This window comes from Lemur catta, chromosome 7 (assembly GCF_020740605.2).
Source record: "Lemur catta isolate mLemCat1 chromosome 7, mLemCat1.pri, whole genome shotgun sequence".
Lineage (NCBI taxonomy): Eukaryota > Metazoa > Chordata > Mammalia > Primates > Lemuridae > Lemur > Lemur catta.
Window position 1 is genome coordinate 103,829,003 of NC_059134.1, and position 18,007 is coordinate 103,847,009.

At 59.5% G+C, this 18,007-nt stretch overlaps 1 protein-coding gene across 2 annotated transcripts in view; it reads right to left on the reverse strand.

Moving 5' to 3' along the window:
- Positions 1 to 689: 689 nt before the first annotated feature.
- TPCN2 (two pore segment channel 2) overlaps positions 690 to 18,007 on the reverse strand; it is a 31,230-nt gene continuing 13,912 nt past the window's right edge. The window contains exons 9-25 of one of the 2 annotated variants that reach the window (XM_045558242.1): positions 17,070 to 17,135; positions 16,780 to 16,844; positions 16,218 to 16,318; positions 15,493 to 15,574; positions 15,198 to 15,284; positions 10,809 to 10,928; positions 10,608 to 10,667; positions 10,124 to 10,252; positions 9,307 to 9,356; positions 7,455 to 7,554; positions 5,083 to 5,154; positions 3,942 to 4,018; positions 3,511 to 3,592; positions 3,328 to 3,410; positions 2,559 to 2,640; positions 2,104 to 2,198; positions 690 to 1,378 (exon numbers count right to left, since the gene is read on the reverse strand). In XM_045558242.1, the coding sequence (XP_045414198.1) occupies positions 1,300 to 1,378; positions 2,104 to 2,198; positions 2,559 to 2,640; positions 3,328 to 3,410; positions 3,511 to 3,592; positions 3,942 to 4,018; positions 5,083 to 5,154; positions 7,455 to 7,554; positions 9,307 to 9,356; positions 10,124 to 10,252; positions 10,608 to 10,667; positions 10,809 to 10,928; positions 15,198 to 15,284; positions 15,493 to 15,574; positions 16,218 to 16,318; positions 16,780 to 16,844; positions 17,070 to 17,135 (1,430 nt within the window). In that variant the 3' untranslated portion in view covers positions 690 to 1,299. The remainder of the gene's footprint in view (positions 1,379 to 2,103; positions 2,199 to 2,558; positions 2,641 to 3,327; positions 3,411 to 3,510; positions 3,593 to 3,941; positions 4,019 to 5,082; positions 5,155 to 7,454; positions 7,555 to 9,306; positions 9,357 to 10,123; positions 10,253 to 10,607; positions 10,668 to 10,808; positions 10,929 to 15,197; positions 15,285 to 15,492; positions 15,575 to 16,217; positions 16,319 to 16,779; positions 16,845 to 17,069; positions 17,136 to 18,007) is intronic. The other variant, XM_045558243.1, reaches the window with a different exon arrangement.

An 18,007-nucleotide genomic window follows, 5' to 3' on the forward strand; every position in this document is an offset into this window, starting at 1 on the left:
CCCGCTGCTCCCTGAGGCCCTCCCGGCCCAAGCCTTCCGGAGAGGCAGCCTGCAGCGTCTCACAGCCCCCATGGGAACCCCAAACATGAGTGGTCAGGTAAGCGCCCGGGTGCCAGACCAGCCTCAGGCTCAGCCAGAAGCTGCCGTGTGCACCGGTACATACGGCACCCAGGATTTACCCGAGCCTTGGGGCTTCGTGACATTTTAGAAGTTTTTTCAGTTAAACTTTCCTCAACTCCCTTTTCCCAGACAAGCTGGGGAAGACAGGAGACCACAGACCACAGTCCGCACCCGAGCCCTCACCTCCCCTCGGTGCCCCGCAGACGACACTCGGCCGCCGCGACTCGCCTTTCCATGAAGACCCCACTCCTGCTCAACAGAGAGCGCCGCGAACTACGATGCCAACCACTCGCGCTGGCACTTGAAATGAGGAAACCATTTGTCCATCACAATCTAGCATGGATCAAGTCACAATGTGGCTTTCCACACTCTGCTCACTCTCCCCACCACCCCACCCCAGACCCCCCTTGTCACACACCAAGGACACACAAAACAGACGGCCACCACTGGCTTATACACGCTTTTGTGCCAACTAGAAAAGGCACCCCTCACTGCAGGTAGACACCCTCATAGCCAGGTGCCCTTGTGCAGTACACAACCTAACCAACCTTATCCAGCAAAGAGTCATGTTAAAGTAAGAATGACAATCCCATTCTTTATATAACTTATTGATGAAAATTATTATCATTCTGACCCCTAAAGAAACACACCCAATCACATTCATACAAGCCATTAAGTAAGACGCAGTCAACATTCTCTTCGTGTAAAACCCCCAGCAACCCAACCTTAATGTCCTGGAAATCGGCTGGTTAACCTGTGCAGGCCCCGGGTGGGCCTGTGGTCCCTGAAGGCCACCAGCAGCAAAGGCACCACAGAAGCCGCAGGGCACACGGGGAAGGCCACTGCTTCTTGCTTTCCAAACCGTCTTAAAGGCCCCTGTAGAGTCACCTCTTTGCTTATTTAAAAAAGTGACAGTCTCACTGAAGCAGCTTATAGAAGAAACCGGCATGGTGCGACTCTGCCCTGAAGCGCCAGCAGCTGTTCCGTAGAGGTTCTGTTGGGCAGCACACGAAGGACTTGGTTCCTGGTCCCCAGGCTCTGCCTGTCCCCAGCTAAGTGGTCTGTCAAAGGAAAGGTCTCTTCCTGCTTGGCCACAGCCCAGCCGCCTCCTCTGTGACCAGCACCTGCCGTAGGCCAGCATCTCTCTCCTGCCACCCAGCCGGGAAGGCAACCCGGATGTCACCTGCACAGCTGCAGGTACGGGTGACGGCTCAGCCTCTCCATCAGCTCCTCCTCCTTGGGCTCCTCCAGGATGTCCCTGTGGGGGCGGGGCGGAGGGGGTTAACAGGCCTCTGCAGACAGACCCTGGGCACGTTCAGAAGGACGAGCGAGCAGAACTTATCAGAAAGCCTCCAAAGTGCCCCATGGACAAGGTTCTCCCTGGAGATCATCAGAGACACGTGCAAAAGTGAGTGTGACGAGGACGTGGGGACACAGGGACTCAGACCCAGCTTCAGGATGGATACAGACATTAGAAAGGTTTACACGGCATCTTAAAAGCCCAGAAGGCACCTCTCCACGCTGGCCGGCAGGACTGTGTGGAGACCTGCTACAGCGACACAGCAAATCCCCAGGGAAGGAACAGAGGCCCCACGGCAGGGTGGCCTCCGGGTCACCAGTCACTTTTCTGTACTAGTAGAGGAACAATCTCAAAGCTGCCCTGAGAGGGCTGCAGTTTCCTCGGGCCACCTGTTTACACCCAACAGGATGGCGCTGAGACTAACAGAACCTGAAGGAAGCTTCCTCAAGTACGCTCCCTCTGAGAGCAGGGCAGAGGCTACCACCCCAGCGCAGGGGCAGAGGCAGCAGCCCGACCCTGACCCCACTCTTCTCTCACCTGCTTCTCTCGCCTGCTCACCGGCAGCACGGCAGGAAGCCAGGTGACAGGGTGGCCGTCAGAGGGCCTGCCACCTCCTGCCCACCCCCAGCTCTTGGCTTCCTACCCCAGGAGGCCACACGGAAGCACGTTCCCCACCCACACACCTGAACATGAGCTCCACGGACATCTGGTAGGTGGCTTCCTCAGTCCCAGCAAGGGGCTGTAGGTGACTTTGGGGGTCCCACTTATGAAGGAAATTCTGGGAAGCAGGAGGGAACGAGGGGGCCCATGAGTATGGGCCCTCAGTGACAGCAGCCTTGCCCCTCCCCGCCCCCTCCAGGGTGGGCCTGGCGTCCACTGGGGGGGGCCGAGCAGCTCATCCTGGATGCAGGCCCCGTGGGGCTGCCAGCGCCTTCCAGGGCCAGACACTCGAGTCCCACCCTCAGCCGCAGCCCTGGGGGCCTGAGAATCCCCACCGGCCTAATGCCAGGAGCGTCCCTCGGGACCCCAGCAGCCAGGCAAGCAGTGCTGACCCCCGGCCCAGCAGGGACTCTCCCATCAAAGCTCCTCCCCCACCACTAGCACAGACTGTGCGGGGGGGGGGGGGGGGTTCTGATACCTCCAAAATCAGAGCCAGGAACAGGTTGACCCAGATGACAGATGACACCAGCCACCACGACACAAAATAGATCTTGGACCACCTGCAGAGGAGAAAGAGGCCCACCCAGGCCCGCCATAAGCAGAGTGAGATCACTCAAACACAACAACGCGTGGCCGGGACAGCTCTCACTGAATCTCGCCCAGGGACTCCATGATGTAGAGCAAAGGTCCTCACCCTTTTTGGCACCAGACACCGGTTTCATGGAAAGCACTTTTTCCGCGGACCAGGGATGGGGGGGGTGGGACGTCATGGGGGAGGGGTGCAGAACTCAGGCAGCGATCGCGGCCCATTTCCTAACAGGCCACAGACCAGTGCTGGGCCACGGGCCGGGGGTTGGGGACCACAGGCGTAGAGCATGTGACCACGTCCACTTCAGAGGTGATCCAACCACAGCTCAGAAATGTCAAGCAAGTGGCTCAGGTACTGCAGCCAGCAGGAGGTGGGGCTGGGACTCAAACCCATGACCATCCACTGGGGCTGGCCTGAGCTATCCGCGGCTTCCCCACCCTACCAGATTCCCCGGCCAGACACAGCAACTGCCCCCAGGAGGTGTAAGCCCAGAGTCCTCAGCCAGCGCCGGGGGCGGGGAAGGGACAAGGGACAGCCAGCCGGGGGCCGCACTGGCAGGCTTTCCTGGCCTGCCAGGACCCACTCCCTGCGCCACACCAGGAGGGGAGGGAGCCCCCAGTCTTCACTCCGATCCACACTGTCGGGGACAGGGACTCACGGGCCCGAGTAGCGCTGATACGCATCCAGGAACACCTGCCAGTTGTTCACCACCATCACGTTCCACAGTGTGATCAGGGCGGCCTGTGGGGGCAGCAGACCGAGGTCAGGGAGGGTCGAAAGGTGCCGGGGGCAGGAGGGGGACCTGGGGGAGCAGAGGTCTGGGGCAGGGTGCGGGACTCACAGCAAAGTCATCGAAGTTGTTGGCCCAGTACTCCAGCTGCTCGAAGCTCCCGCAGGGCACCGAGCCATTGGCAGGGGTCAGGCTGGTGGACAGGGCACAGTGGGTCAGGGTGGGGTCCAGGGCCCCGCACACCCCAGCGGGGCAGGGGAAGATCTTGGGCCCTAGGTTCTCTGGCACTTCAACCCCCCCAACCAGTGTGCCCATCCTGGCCTGAGGTCCACAGAGAGGTCCGGGGGCGCTGCTCTGAGCAGGCCGTGGGAAGCATGTTCCACGGACTCCAGGGAGGGTTCCGAGGAGAGGGGGCCGTGGGGTGGGAGATGAGGAAGCAGGAGGCCACGGCTCCCTCCTGAGAAGCTGAAGGAACCACTGAGACCTCCGCCCGCCCTGGTGCCCCAGAGACGTTCCCCGTGGCACCCGAGACCCCACCTCACCTGCTATTTCCAGGAGGAGCCACAATAACACCACGAAACAAGTTGATCCCGATGATGGCAAACACGTAGTAGACCACCTAGGGAGGCGGGGGCCGAGGGCCGGTCAGCCCACTCATGGCGCATGGGCCCCGCCACCCTGGGCTGGAACCGCAAAGCCAGGCTACCCCGTGCCCAGGCACGGGGGCTCCCAGCCTGGCTGCTGCCCCCGCCGTGGACACTGCCGCCTCACACGCACACAGCGGGTCCCCCAGGCTGGGGAGTCCACAGACGTCAGTGCACCTGAGGCTGGGGGTTCACAAAGCTCCCGAGGGAATCCGGGGCTCTGCTCCCAGGTAGCCCGGTGGCCACGGTTAGGAGACAGCTGCTGGCCTGCGCCTAGACCTGTCCTGGTGTGTCCCAGCAGGCAGCGGGGAGCGGAGGGGCACATGCCCTGGGCCTCAGCTTCCTCCACTGGCAAGTCAGGGGTCTGGGCAGACGGCGCCTGACGCAAGAGTCTATTTCCCGAGGTGCAGCCGGCACGTGTGGCCAGGCCCAGAGCACCAGGCGGCTTCCCGGGGGTGTCCTTCCTGCCCATGTGGGTGCCACCCGTGGTAGTCAGAATAAAATGACAACAGCCCCACTGCAACAGGCCTTCCTGCAGTAGGACTCCCTGTCACTTGGTGCAGAGCAGTGCTGGGGCCTGCCTGGTCACGGCGCCCTCCTGCCTGAGCTCGGCCACAGGCAGAGCCGCCTAGCTCCTCGGTGGGAAGGCTGCCCTGGGGCGGGCGGAGATGGGCCACGGGTTCTGCTGCAAACAGAGCCATGAGTCCCTGAAATCCCTCTGAGAAAGGGCTGTGGACCCAAACCTCAGCCTGGGGTTTACGGGGCTCTGACGGTCCCTGGGAGGCAAACTCTCGCATCTCTTAAATTTTGTTTTGTTAGTTTCTCAACGCGGCTCGTAGTGTGGAAAACCTGAGGGATTCAAGAGCCACCAAAGCCTCTCCGGCAGGGAAGGGAAGTGCGGCTGCGCAGGGCCCCAGCCACACCGGCCTCCGGCCCTTGCTCTAGAACCGAAGGGAGCGACTCTGGCTTCCTGCCCTCACAGGGACACCCCCCACGGAGCAGCGAGCCAGCCTCCCGGGAGCACCAGCCGGGGACTCACCACCAGGATCCCGCCAAACGCCCGCATGTTCTGCACCAGGCCCAAGACGGTACTGGCCACCACAGCCATCGGCTAAGGATAAGAACAAAGTAAGCGCTTCCTCCTCCCAGCCCCACTGGCGGGGGGGGGGGGTCCCTACCCACCCCCAGGACCAGTAAATTACCATCAACCCATACACCTGTACCTGCAGCCACCCACACACACCTGTACACACCCACACATTCACATCCTCACAGCCCACACACGTCCACACACACGCTCCACCCAGCCGCCTCCCGCGAGTGCCGAGTGCCATGGCCCTCGGTGAAGCCCTCCCACCCGGGACCTCAGACCACACCTGCCTGCTGACCCTGACGCCAGGTGAGCCCCTCTGTGGCCTGGAGGTGGCACTGACTCCGACAAGGGGGCCTCAGAGAGCCAGCTGCGAAGGGCCGCTCGGCCCACTCACAACCCGACCCTGAGAAAGGCTTCAAATAAGCCCAATCTCCCACCTGCTGTACCTGAATAGAACACTAGAGCCAAACGAGCAGGTGGAACGCTAAGTACGAATGGGCGTACGTGTGCACGTAGCCATGTGCCTGACACAGGTGCACGTGTGTGTGTGTGCACAGTAAGTCCTCACGCAACGTTGATAGGTTCTTGGAAACTGTGACTTTAAACAAAAAGACATAGAGCAGATCCTCCAATAACATCATTTCCTTCAACATCGCTTCATTATAATGTTGTGGCTTTTTGCGTTTTTTGTTTTTTTGAGACAGTCTTGCTCTGTTGCCCAGGGTAGAGAACTGCAGCGTCAGCCTAGCTCACAGCAGCCTCAAACTCCTGAGCTCAACCCATCCTCCCCAGCACTCCCAGAGTCCTAGGGTGACAGGCAGGAGCCACCACGCCTGGCCCATTATAATATTTGTGAAGGAAACAAAAATTGGTTTCATTATGTGTCATTTGGCTTAAAGTCAGTTTCCAAGAACATACTGAAGATGTTACGTGAGGACTTACTGTATATTTACACACACGTGATATGTCTTATACATGCACAAGTTTGTGTACATGCATAGGATTATTTGTACACATGGTTATGCAGATGTGTATGTATATACATGTGTCTGTGTGGAGGGCATGTGTCATGTGCATGCATGACTGTATGTGTGTAGTTATGTGAGTGACCAGGCATGCCTGTGTGATTGTGTGTGCAGGTGTGTGAGTGATCACGTGTGTGACCGGGTGTGGTTGCGTAATTGTGTGGCTACGTGTGCATATGTCGCAAAGGCCCCTCATTTGTGCTCAGGACCCCAGAGCCGGCTTCTCATGGGAAACGCTGCTGGGCTAGCGGTAACAGCAGGCGGCGGGCACACGGCTCAGCTAGCGGTAACGACAGGCAGCGGGCACACGGCTCAGCTAGCGGTAACGACAGGCGGCGGGCACACGGCTCAGCCAGCGGTAACGACAGGCGGCGGGCACACGGCTCAGCCAGCGGTAACGACAGGCGGCGGGCACACGGCTCAGCCAGCGGTAACGACAGGCGGCGGGCACACGGCTCAGCCAGCGGTAACGACAGGCGGTGGGCACACGGCTCAGCCAGTGGTAACGACAGGCGGTGGGCACACTGCTCAGCTAGCGGTAACGACAGGCGGCGGGCACACAGCTCAGCTAGCGGTAACGACAGGCGGCGGGCACACTGCTCAGCTAGCGGTAACGACAGGCAGCGGGCACACAGCTCAGCTAGCGGTAACGACAGGTGGTGGGCACACAGCTCAGCAGAAGGCCGCACGTGGATGGAGGAAGGACACAGACACTCAGAGAGGGCCCTCCTTGCTCCTGACAAATTCTTAGGAAACAGAGACAGAAGCGCAAGGCCTGCCCGTGCCAGGAGGGACAGGGCCTGCACACCTGACCCCCCTGCCTGCCCGCCCTCCAAAGTTCACTAAGAGAAACCGAGGCTCGGAGAGGCCATGACACACCTATACATCAGGAGGTCCCGGAAGTGAGCACCTTGGCCAACTGTACCTTTGCCCCTCATTACTAATGCCTAGAAGCCTATGACAAAGGCCTTTCTGGAAACCTCAGAAGACCTAGGAACATTTCTATTTAAAAGGTACCAGGGCCCCAATGAGCACGCAGCTACTCCTGTCACTGGCCAAGGGCGTCGGGCCACCACACCCCGCTAGCCCTGGCTCTCCTCCCCCAGCCACGCGGGGCTGGACCCTCGCACTGCTCACCCAGCATCGCTGGACGCGGCAGAGCTGAGGGTGCACCAGAGGGCCCAAGGTGGTGGGGACGGTCCTCAGTCTCCCGCCGCCCCGGCCCGCCCACTGGAGCAGTGCCACAGCTGGAACCACACAGGGCGGGGGCCGGGGTCAGACACGCCCGCCCACCTTCATGTTTGGGATGATGCGCAGGAACCGGAACACGATGAGCATGTTCAGCAGCCGGGCCATGTCCCACAGCGACAGCAGGCCCTGCATCTGTGGCCTCCTGGAGAGACACGCGGGAGACAGGTTGGGAGAGGCTCAGGACACCCACAAGGAAAAGACAGGGAGACGCAAAGTCCCAAGGACAAGGCACAGGGAGCACACCTGTGGCCGACAGGGAGCAGAAAAGCCCCAACACGGCAAGAGGGCAGAGCCTGGGCCACACACTGCTCCCGTGCATGCCTGCCGCCCAGGGCAGCCCTGGTCACGGCAACACCTTCCAGCCTGGCCCCCACGGCAGCACATGGCTGGCAAACCCCCGTCTACACAGGAGAACGCTGGGGTTCCAGATGCTGGGACTTGCCAGGTCCCAGCAGAACTGGGCAAAACCATGTCCCCTGACCCCATCTCCCATCTCCTGTGCTGTGACCCTGACCTCTGACCTCATCCCCTGCCCCTAACCTCTGTCCCCAAACCTCATCTTGTATCCTGTGACCCTGACCCCATCCTCTGTCCCCAGACCCCATGTCCTGTCCTGTGACTCTGACCCCTGGCCTCATTCCCTGACCCTGTCCCCTGTCCCCAGACCCCATGTCCAGTCCTGTGACCCTGACCCCTGGCCTCATTCCCTGACCCTGTTCTCTGTCCCCAGCCCTGTGAGCCTGACCCCTGACCTCATTCCCTGACCCTGTGCCCTGTCCCCAGACCCTGTCTCCTGTCCCATGACCCTGCCCTCTGATCCTGTCCCTCCCCTGTGCCCCACCCCCTCCCGGCATCCCTCACGGCTTTTCTATTCTTTCGTTTCTATTTAAACTTAAACCCATTCTCACCCAGAGCATCACCCCCATGATTCCCAGGGTGAGGACGCAGACACAAGTGCAACAGGGGCATCCATGGCACATTAGAGGCAAGGTGACACCCTGTGATACAACAGTGTGGCATCACTGCCCATCTTCCTAAGTCCTGGTGGGTTTCCCAGAGAGGTGGCCGCACAGTGAGGGCCTTTCAAGCCCACTCCCCTCTCAGGCAATTCCCAGCTGCTCCCTGAACAGCGGCACAGGTGAGTTCAAAGCAGCACACAGACACCAAAAGCGCCCAGCTGACCACATGCCCTGCTGGGGCCGTGCCACCCTCTTCCTGTTTCATCGCTGGCACATCTCAGCGCCAGCCGATGGCTGTCACACTCCTAGGGCAGAGCAGCCTCGCTGACAAGAGGCCCGGCAGCAGGCCTGCACCCTGCCATGCCACGAGGCTCCCTAGAGTCACTGCCCAGGTGTCTCTCTACCTGGCCAGAACCAGGGGCAGTGGAGCTCCTAGGGCATCGTGCCCCAAGCCCCTGGCTTCTGCCACTTTAAGAAGGATAAAAACTGCCGCCCAAGGTCACACTGCTGGGCGGAGCTTACATAGGGGCCTTCCTGCCAGGGCAGGGGCCCACCTCCATCCCAGAGATCACAGGCCCCCCAGACCGGAGCCTGGGATGTCTCTGCTTCCAGCCTCCCACACAGCTGGGGCCAAATGTCGTATCATGGTGCGGGGAGAGGAGCCCACTGTCACTCTAGAAGGCGTCTCGGAGGGAAACAACTGCTTCCCGACAGCTACAGGCAGGCAGCATTCTGAAGAGCGTCCCAGGAGGGAAGAGCAGGGCTCCGCCCCCACATGACCCTCAGCCAGGCAGCATTAGCCCAGCAACTGCCCTAGAGTCAGAGCAGCCCAAGCAAGCAGGCCCGGACCTCCTGGGGGGCAGCTGAGACCCCCCCGGGGGCTAGACAGGGGCGCTGTTTGCTGTAGCGTCCCTCGGTTCTCCCCAGTCACATACCAGCCTGGGTGTGGGAATCGGTACACAGCCAGAGTTGACATCTCCAAAACCTTTAATTACAAAAGAGAAGAAGGCATCGCTACAGCAACGCTAATCTGGGTGGGTCTTAAATGAATTATAAAGCTCATGTCTAACATGTTCTCCCCTTTTGGGGAGAAATCAGAGCTTGGTCCTTGTCCCCATGGGTTGGTTCCAGATGTGAGGACTTCTTCAGCTGGAAACCCCGCCTCAGGAATCAGGGCCCGTGCACAGCAAGGGCAGAGCGGAGAAGCTGCTCAGTCAAGGATGGACCAAGAAGCCCTTCGCAAATTCTGCACTCACGTTCCAAGGCGCCTCCTGGCTCTGACCAGTCAAACACGAGTAAATGTCACTCTGGCATCACTACTGTGACACACACCCTCGCTCCCTCGGTGTCTGGGGAGAGGAAGTGTACCTTTCCCAAGGACATTCTGGGCGCCTGTGACCTTCCAGCCCCTCACTCCACCCACGCAGAGGTCACATCGTGTATCAGTGGCATTAGAGGCCGTGCTGGGGGCTGGATTAGCTGGCAAGGGCTGCGGGTCCTTCCAGGCCTCCCCTGGGAGTCAGCGTGGCAGCCTGCCCATGACTCACACAGGCAGCGGAAACCCAGGCTCCTGCAGCCCCCACCGGGCACCCACCAAGCAGTTGGCCTGGGGAAGCCAGTCCCCTTGTCACTGGAGGCAGGAGCCCCTCTGGTCCTCCAGGGACGCCTGAGACAGAACACGGTACAAAGCCACAGGCAGGGCTCATGCCACCCACCCAGGAGGGGCCGGGCCTCAGCCACCCCCCACTTTACCAGCAGGACTGTGGTGAGGAGCCCGTCAAACACGTTGCTGGGGTAGGACAGGTAGCCCTGCAGGCCCAGAGCAAAGACCTTGAGCAGCATCTCCAGCAGGTAGTACAGGATGAAGATGCAGTTGAGAATCTGAAAGGGGCAGAGGAGGTGCCCAGTGTCGGGTCCCAGTGCTACTGGCCATGCCCAGCCTCAGCCCGGGCAGCCATCCATCATGCAGCCATCAGTCTTCCGTCACTCGGCTGGGCAGGGTCCTCCCCCCAGGCCACATCACCTCTGCCTGCACCAGCCTCCCCCAGCCCAGCCTCCTCTAGTCACACCTCCTCCTGCCCCCCGATCCCCCATGACGGGACATTTGCTCTGCACCAGCCCTGCCTCCCGCTACACCCAGACCCCCAGGCAGGGAGGTCGTGCTCTCTTGCTGCTCTGACTCCCCTAGACCCTGGCAGAGCTCATGGTCTGACCAGGGGGCGACCTCAGAGCTTACCCCCAGGATGAAGTCATCCCGGTCACCGGGCAGCACGTCCGCATCCAGCACCAGGAACACCTGCAAGGCCATAAGTGGGGGTGCGGCTCACCAAGCAGGCCCAGAACCACGCTGGGCGAGGGAGAAAGGGCAGGCATGAAAGCAAGGGGGCTAAGAAATAGGGCCCCCCCCCACGCCAGCACAAGGCAACCCCAAACTCACGCAAATGGATACGACGTTTCCCAGGGCAACGAAGTTCCCCAGGTAGTCAAAGTAATAGTGGCCAAAGAGGAACTGGGCGCTCTGCAGAAACGGAGACTGGTACTCGGGCCTCGGCGGGTGCTGGGCAGGGAACACGTGCTCAGAAACACATGTGCCCTCCTACCCTGGGATTCAACATTTCCCTACCTTAGCTCCTATCCTAGTCTATCCAGCCTAAGGAAATAATCCCAAACAGGAATAGTGTGATATACAGTGGTCTCTATAACATCAGAAGAGAGGTAGAAATAACCGGAATGTGCACTGAGTATAGGTAAACCATGCTGTGATACGACAGAGTTATCTTAAACTTACGTCAACTGTTCACCCATGAAAATCACTGTGTGAAGAAACACACATAAACGGTGCGCTGCGAGCCACGCACACTCAGCGCAGAGTGAGCGCACGCGTGCACCATGAGCGGGGGCAGGAGAGCGGGGGGGGGGGGGGGGGGGGCCCTCCGGCAACAGCTGCGAACCTGGACACGCTCGCGAGACCAGCTCTTTCTCAGCCCGGCACCTGCCTTCGAGACCCTCCTGTGTGCGTGAGGACAGAGTCACAGGACGGTGACCGCGGTAGACAATGGAAGTGGCCTAAATATTCCTCAGTGAACGCACCACGACACAGCAGACAGGGAGCCCATGGCCCTGCGCCTGCTGTCCCACACAGGAGCCACGGACCCCGTGTGGCTATTTATTTTAAATTTCAATCCAGTAACATTTAACACTCAGTTCTTCAGGGGCAACTGCCACACTTCAAGTGACAGACAACTACTGTGACAAGGCTGCTGCATCAGGCTCCATATGAGGATGGGGATCTCTGTGCAACGGTGCTGAGTGAAACAGCAAGGCGCACAGTGAAAATCAGGACACTTCATTCATGCATCAAAGAAAAACAAAATAAATGGTTCCTCAGGTACATATATGTGCCCATAATCTCATGGGGAAAGTCTAGAAGGAAAATACCAAAATACCGAACCGAAGGGCATGAGTATTGTGGAGCAGGACCCAGACTGGCTGTGCCAATCATCGGCTCCCAACTCGCCCTGGATGCCCCACCCCCGCCGCAGTGGGCAGAGGCCCTTTCAGCAACGCTCGCCTACGAGAAGGCGCTAGGACGTGGCAGGAGGGCAAGGCTCTCCTGCAGCTTCCGGGTGCTAGGTGGTGGCTCAGGGTATGGCATGGGGACATCTGCTGGCACTTTGTTCCACCCAGACACATGGTCCCCTGGTGACCTACAGCTGCAGGTTGACCTGCTGGAAACTTTCCCAACCCCTACTGTCCTCCACTGGAAACCAGCGCCCAAAGGCTACCTGCCCACACCAATGCCCCCTGCCAGCTGCTGGCCTGGCCTGCCCCACCCGGGAGGGTGGCCTCCTGCTTGTCCAGTGACCAGAGACCAACTCCAGCCCAGGCAGACCAGCAAGCGTCCCTGTCCTCCGGCAGCCTGATCACACCTTCTCTGAAAAGGTCTGAACCCGGCTTTGGGGAGGGTCCCCTTCCAAGGCACTCGCCCTCAGCCCTGGGGAACCAAAGAGTTTCCGTGTATCTCACAGCTACTCTTTCACCATCACTGCCACTTCCTTACAGGGCACTTTCTCCGCGTGACCCCTGGGTGGCCCCTGCTTCCTGACTGGCCCCAGACTGCTGCCTTGGCCAGGAGATTCCAGCACCAGCCATTGTGTTTACATTGTTACAAGTATTCACATGTCACCTGCATAATTAAGAAATAAACCTTGATGTGATTGTAGTGGTTGTGTTGTCTCAGGGTAGGGGGACAGGATGGTGGCGTTTTCCATTTTGCTCTATTATCTATAAGGAATACTCCATTTTTAACCCAAAAAGCTTCTCATAAAAACAAAAGGCCTCTGCAGCAGCTGGCAGAGGCTGCTGGGGGCGCTGCCGACACAGGAGGCTCCTTCCAGGGCTCGGGTGCCCGTGCCCTCAGCCGCCCGGAGAGCGCCTCCCTGGAGGAGCGATCCCAGAACCACGGCCTGCCTCAAATGTTGGCGATCCTGGAAGCATCTGCCTTTCAAAAGGAAATCCCATCGGCCTTTCACATCCATGGGTTCCACATCCACAGATTCAACACACTGCAGATCGAGAACATTCAGGGGAAAAAGGCATCTACCGAACACGTACAGACCTTTGTATTCTCGTCACTATTCGCTAAGCACTACAGATAATAACTACTTACACTGCGTTTATGTTGTATTAGCGTGTATATGTAACCTACAGACAATTTAAAGCATACAAGTTGTTGTGTATAGGTTATACGCAAATACGATGCCATGTTACATAAGGGACTTGAGCACCCGAGGATCTGGGTATCTGTGGGGCGTCCTGGAACCAGTCCCCCATGGATAACAGGGATAAATGTACTGCCTCCCCCTGCACTCAGCATTTTGGGGGAAGAGGGTGTCATAAAACCAGGGCAAGGATATCATAGCTCCCAAAACCTCTGCAACCCAAGCTCCCATCCCAAACCCCAGTTCTGGACCGTAGACCGCTGGGCACCGTGGTAAGAGATAGCATTCCGCAGGCTTCAGAGGAGACAGCCAGGCTGGCAAAGGCATGGCCAGAGAAGGGACGTGGCTTGTGTCTTGGGCCTTCCTGAACCCTGTGCCAGGCATGAGCCCACTCCTCGGGGCCAGGACCAAAGCAATCTCGTAGGGCGATCTCAAATCCTGACACTGGGAGAGGGGGGGAGAGTTGAGTTCGGATAACCAGGACTCTGCAGCTTTCTACAGGTCAGCAGGCAACTTCCCAGGAAGAGCCCACACGGCCCAGAGGACACAAATGAGCAAAACCCTGAGGAGCAAAAACCACCTTTCCAGAACCCTTTATGATGGCCAACTCCTCCCCGCCCAGGTCTGTCACAGCAGCACAGCAAACTTGGCCCATGACGGCTGCTAAGAGTTGCCTCCGGAGCCCAGCAAACCTCTGGATCTAAACAGTGCCTCCCAATTTCCTGTCATTTGAGGACCATTGCCACAGTTTCTGCAAAATCTACATCTGACAGCACGCTCTTAGTATCGTCTTCAAGCCAACTTTAAGTTGAGACCCCACTGCCCAGCCCTGTCCCACGCAGAGGTCTGATGGCATGAATACAGTGTCACCTGCTGATGTGTCACTGTGACTGGCTCCCGGGGCCCCAGGGGGATGTGGGGTGCCATACTCTGAGGAACACTGCTCTAAAAGGGATGCCCCAAAATGATGACAGGACAAGCCCGTGGCACCCAAGGCTCAGGCTGCCGCAGGGCCCAGCTCCAGTCTGGCAAGACCTTCAGAAAACCTGTTTATAAGAAAACCACCTTTGACAGATGCCTGAGGCCAGAGAGGCCGACAACAAATCCCGCAGCAGCTGACAGCTGTCTTGGGCTGCATCTCATCCCCCGCAAAATTCATACCTTGAAGCCCTAACCCTCAACCTCAGCATGGGACTGTACTTTGAGACAGAGCCTTTTAACAGACAATTAGGTTAAAATGGGGTCACTATGGTGGGCGCTAATCCAGTCTGACTGGGGTCCTTACAAAAACACAGGACACACACAGAGGGATGACCACGTGAGGACGCAAGGAGAAGCTGGCCGTCTGCAAACCAAGGAGAGAGGCCCCAGAAGCAATCAGCCCTGCAGCACCTCCACCTGGCTTCCAGCCTCACGACGGTAAACGTCTGCTGTCCAAGCACCAGCCCCCCTCCCGGTCTGTGGTGCTTCGTCACCACAGCCTGAGCAGACGAGTCACACCAGCGGCACAACACCGGTAGGAGCAGCCGGCACAAACGTCTGGCTGTGCCCCTTCACCCCCACACCCATTCCAGGGTCCAGCTCAGTCTGCTCAAGGCTGAGCAGCTCAAAGGGCAGCCCCTCTGCTGCCCCACAAACTGCCTGTGAACACCCAGCTGTTTCCCAACATCTCCGCCACCCCCCAGAAGCCACTCCAGGCCTTTGGGACAGTGCCAAGGCCCACCTGGTGACTATGCAAATCAGTGTCAAGGAGAAAAGACAAAGGCCTTGGACAGGCCCAGTGTCCAGACCTCTGAGGCAGGACACACAGGAAGAGGAAAGTTTGTCATGGAAATGGAGAAAACCATCTAGAAGGTTCCTTGCGTCAGGCCTGTTCCCGGGGTCTCATGAATTTCATCAGGTCAATAAAATCTCCCCAGTTTCCAAGAGGCAAATGGGTCTCCTTTCCCACTTGCCATCCTAGGGGCTGGAATCCCTGGGCAGGGGAGTGCTGGCACCCGTCACTGAGTTCCCCAGGTGATCAGTGACAGTGGACCCCGCAAAGCCTTCACTCACCCCGTGTGGCCCCACTCTTGGCAGGCCAGCCCCAGCGGCCCCCCACTTACCTCTTTAACCAGAGTTTTGTCAAGCTCGTGGAAGATCCTCTGAAACTCGCTGGCCGACAGGGGGACGTCTCCGTAGGAGCGCACCTTCTGCAGAGGAGGGACGCATGGTGGGCCGGGGCCAGCGGGAAGTGACACGGCCCAGAGCAGGTGAGCCGCCCAGCCCCACCCCACAGGGCTGTGAACACCGGGGCTGATCCGAAACCACATCCCCGGTCCTGAAAAGGGGCTGCTGGCCCACACGACCTCCCGGGAGGAGCCCAGAGCAGGCTGGGGCGGGCGCGAGGGAAGCAGCTACCTCTATGAGGGCCTGCTTTTGGAAGCTGTTCAGCTGCACTTTCTGAAGCACATCTAGTAAGTTTTGGGGCTTCACTCCAACTCTGTGGAGGAAAAAAAACCCACGCCCCAGTGAGCACAGTCCCCTCGCAACCCAGGCCTGGTGGGTCCTGGTGCCTGGCCTGAGCCTCACCACGAATCCACCCTGCAGCCCTGGGCCGTGACATGAACCTCTGCTAAGGGCCGACCCATCCACCACGGGCCTTCGAGGGACACACTGCTGTGCCCCTCTGCGGAGGGCCACACAGAGACTCCACTGCCACCCCCCAGTCAGGATGGAACCCTTCCACAGTGACAATCTCAAGCTCTCTGCCCTTTTTCCAAACAGGACAGCAGAGTGGACAACTGATCCAAGCACCTCTGGTTCTGACGCTCAGGTACCAGCTTAGAGCTTGTGGGAGAGCACAGAGGCAGGAGCGGAGAGCAGGCCAGAGCCGCTCAGCCCGTCACCAGCCCAGGGTCTCCAGGGGGATTCCAAAGACAAATGCATCGACTCGGGGCAAAAGCTACAGGAACCACCGAGCACCAGCACATGCAGGTGTCGTGACTGAGCCCAGCGCCAGCCAGCAGGAAGCGAGGTGCAGTCAGTGCCTGGGAAGTCCCTAAGAACGCCCCATTCCCACTCCCAAAGCAGCAGCAGCACCCACCTCCTCAGGGAGGAGAGGGTCCCAGGGCCCTGGCACTCACCCCCGAGGGGAAGCTCCTCCGTCTCCAGACGTGGAGGAGAGGACTTCGTAGGCAGCCCGGGTCCCCAGCCGCCTCCGAAACAGCGAGGTCTGGAGAGATTGCTGCAAGGAGAATGGCTCTGAGCAGCCGCCGTCTCCTGGCCACACAGCCTCCCTGGGGAGTAGGCAAAGGGGAGCCTGGACAGCTTCTGAGGGCACCCGGCCCCCCTGTGGCCTGGGCAGCAGCAGGAATGGTCACAGAGGCCTGGGTCCACTCGCAGTGCAATTCACCAAGGAACGTGTTCCTTCCCTGTGTATTTGGGGGCCCAGCTCCCCACAGGAGGGTGGGCGCCAGCAGCACTGGAAGCCACAATCCTGGCAACTTCCCTCTACAGGGGCAGGGCTCAGGGAGGGGACCCTGGGTGGCTGTGGAACGACATGCCTGTATCTCTGACTCCTGCACAAGAGGGAGTGACCATGTCCAGCCTCCCACCCCGCAGGGAGCCTGGCCACTGAGGCTGAGGGGTCACCCTCTGGTCAGCTCAAGCCACACCCTGCTGGCCCTCCAGGGGTGGCTCACTCACCATCAGGTAGCCGCGGAACTGGCTGTAGATGATGGCCGTCAGCAGGTTCATCAAAAACAAGCTTCCTTCCCAAGGAAAAAGACACGGTCAGAGGAGACCGCCCGCTACGGGGTGGGGGACACCAAGGGGAAGCTATGAGGCAGGGGCCACCAAGGTGACAATACGGGGTGGGGGACGCTAAAGTAAAGCCAAGGGGTCAGGGGCAGGGCACACCTGCACTGAGCACGCAGGACCCCATCACCAGGGAAGACTCCTGGCCAAGTGGCCCACACAGATGTGTCCGCGCTCACCTATCAGGGTGAAGACTATGAAGAAGATGGCATAGGCCCGGTTCCTGGAATACGCCGGAATCATCACTGAGAGAAGGAAGACACCCAAGAAGCTGAAATCGCACTGACAACTCGGTACATCCCGCCCGACACCCCCTGCCCCTCAGCAGCAAGGCGAGCCCTGCGCGGGGAGCGCCGAGGCCTTCTCATCCACATTCCAACCCTCACGCCTCTGCCTGCACGCCCTGGGAGTGGGGACTCCTTATCAAGGCCGATCGTCCCCGCACAGAGCTGCAGTCCGCCTCCCTGTGACACTCCCCACAGACAGTTCAGCTCTGCCTGTGCAAATGGGACTTGCCATGACTCACAGGACACGTGTCCAGCAGCACAGCACTCCCTGGGGCAGGAAGCTCCCTGGCTGCCTCCTGGGAAGGTTTCTATGGCCAGGGACCCCCTAGCCCAGTAGGAAAAGCCCCAGGCAGTGTGGCCCGGCCACAGCCCAGCCCGACCTCGGCCTCCCCGTCCTGGCCACACCCGCACCTGCAGGCCACAGACCCGTCAGTACCGCGACACGACACAGCAAGCGGCACAGCCAGCCCAGACCCCAGGGCCTCTCACATGCAACGCTGCCAAGGGGCGCCCCACGGCTGGGCCTCGCCGGCCACCAGAGGAAGCCCACTGGCCACCACCACGTGACACCACAGAGGGAACACCCATCACTGCTGCTCAGAGGAGAGAGGAGACGAGAGAAGGAGGAGGCCAAGAGAAGAAAAGCGGAGAGCAAGCAAAGCCGCAAATGGAAAGAAAAAGGAAACAAGTGGGAAAGAGAAGAGGAACAAGGAAAAAGGACGCTGAAAAAGAAGAAAGTGAGGAAGAGAAAGAACAGGGAAGGGAAGGAGAGTGCCACCCTTCATCCCCACCTGCTGAGACGCAGGCAAGCTCTGCCAGGGTGCTGAGGC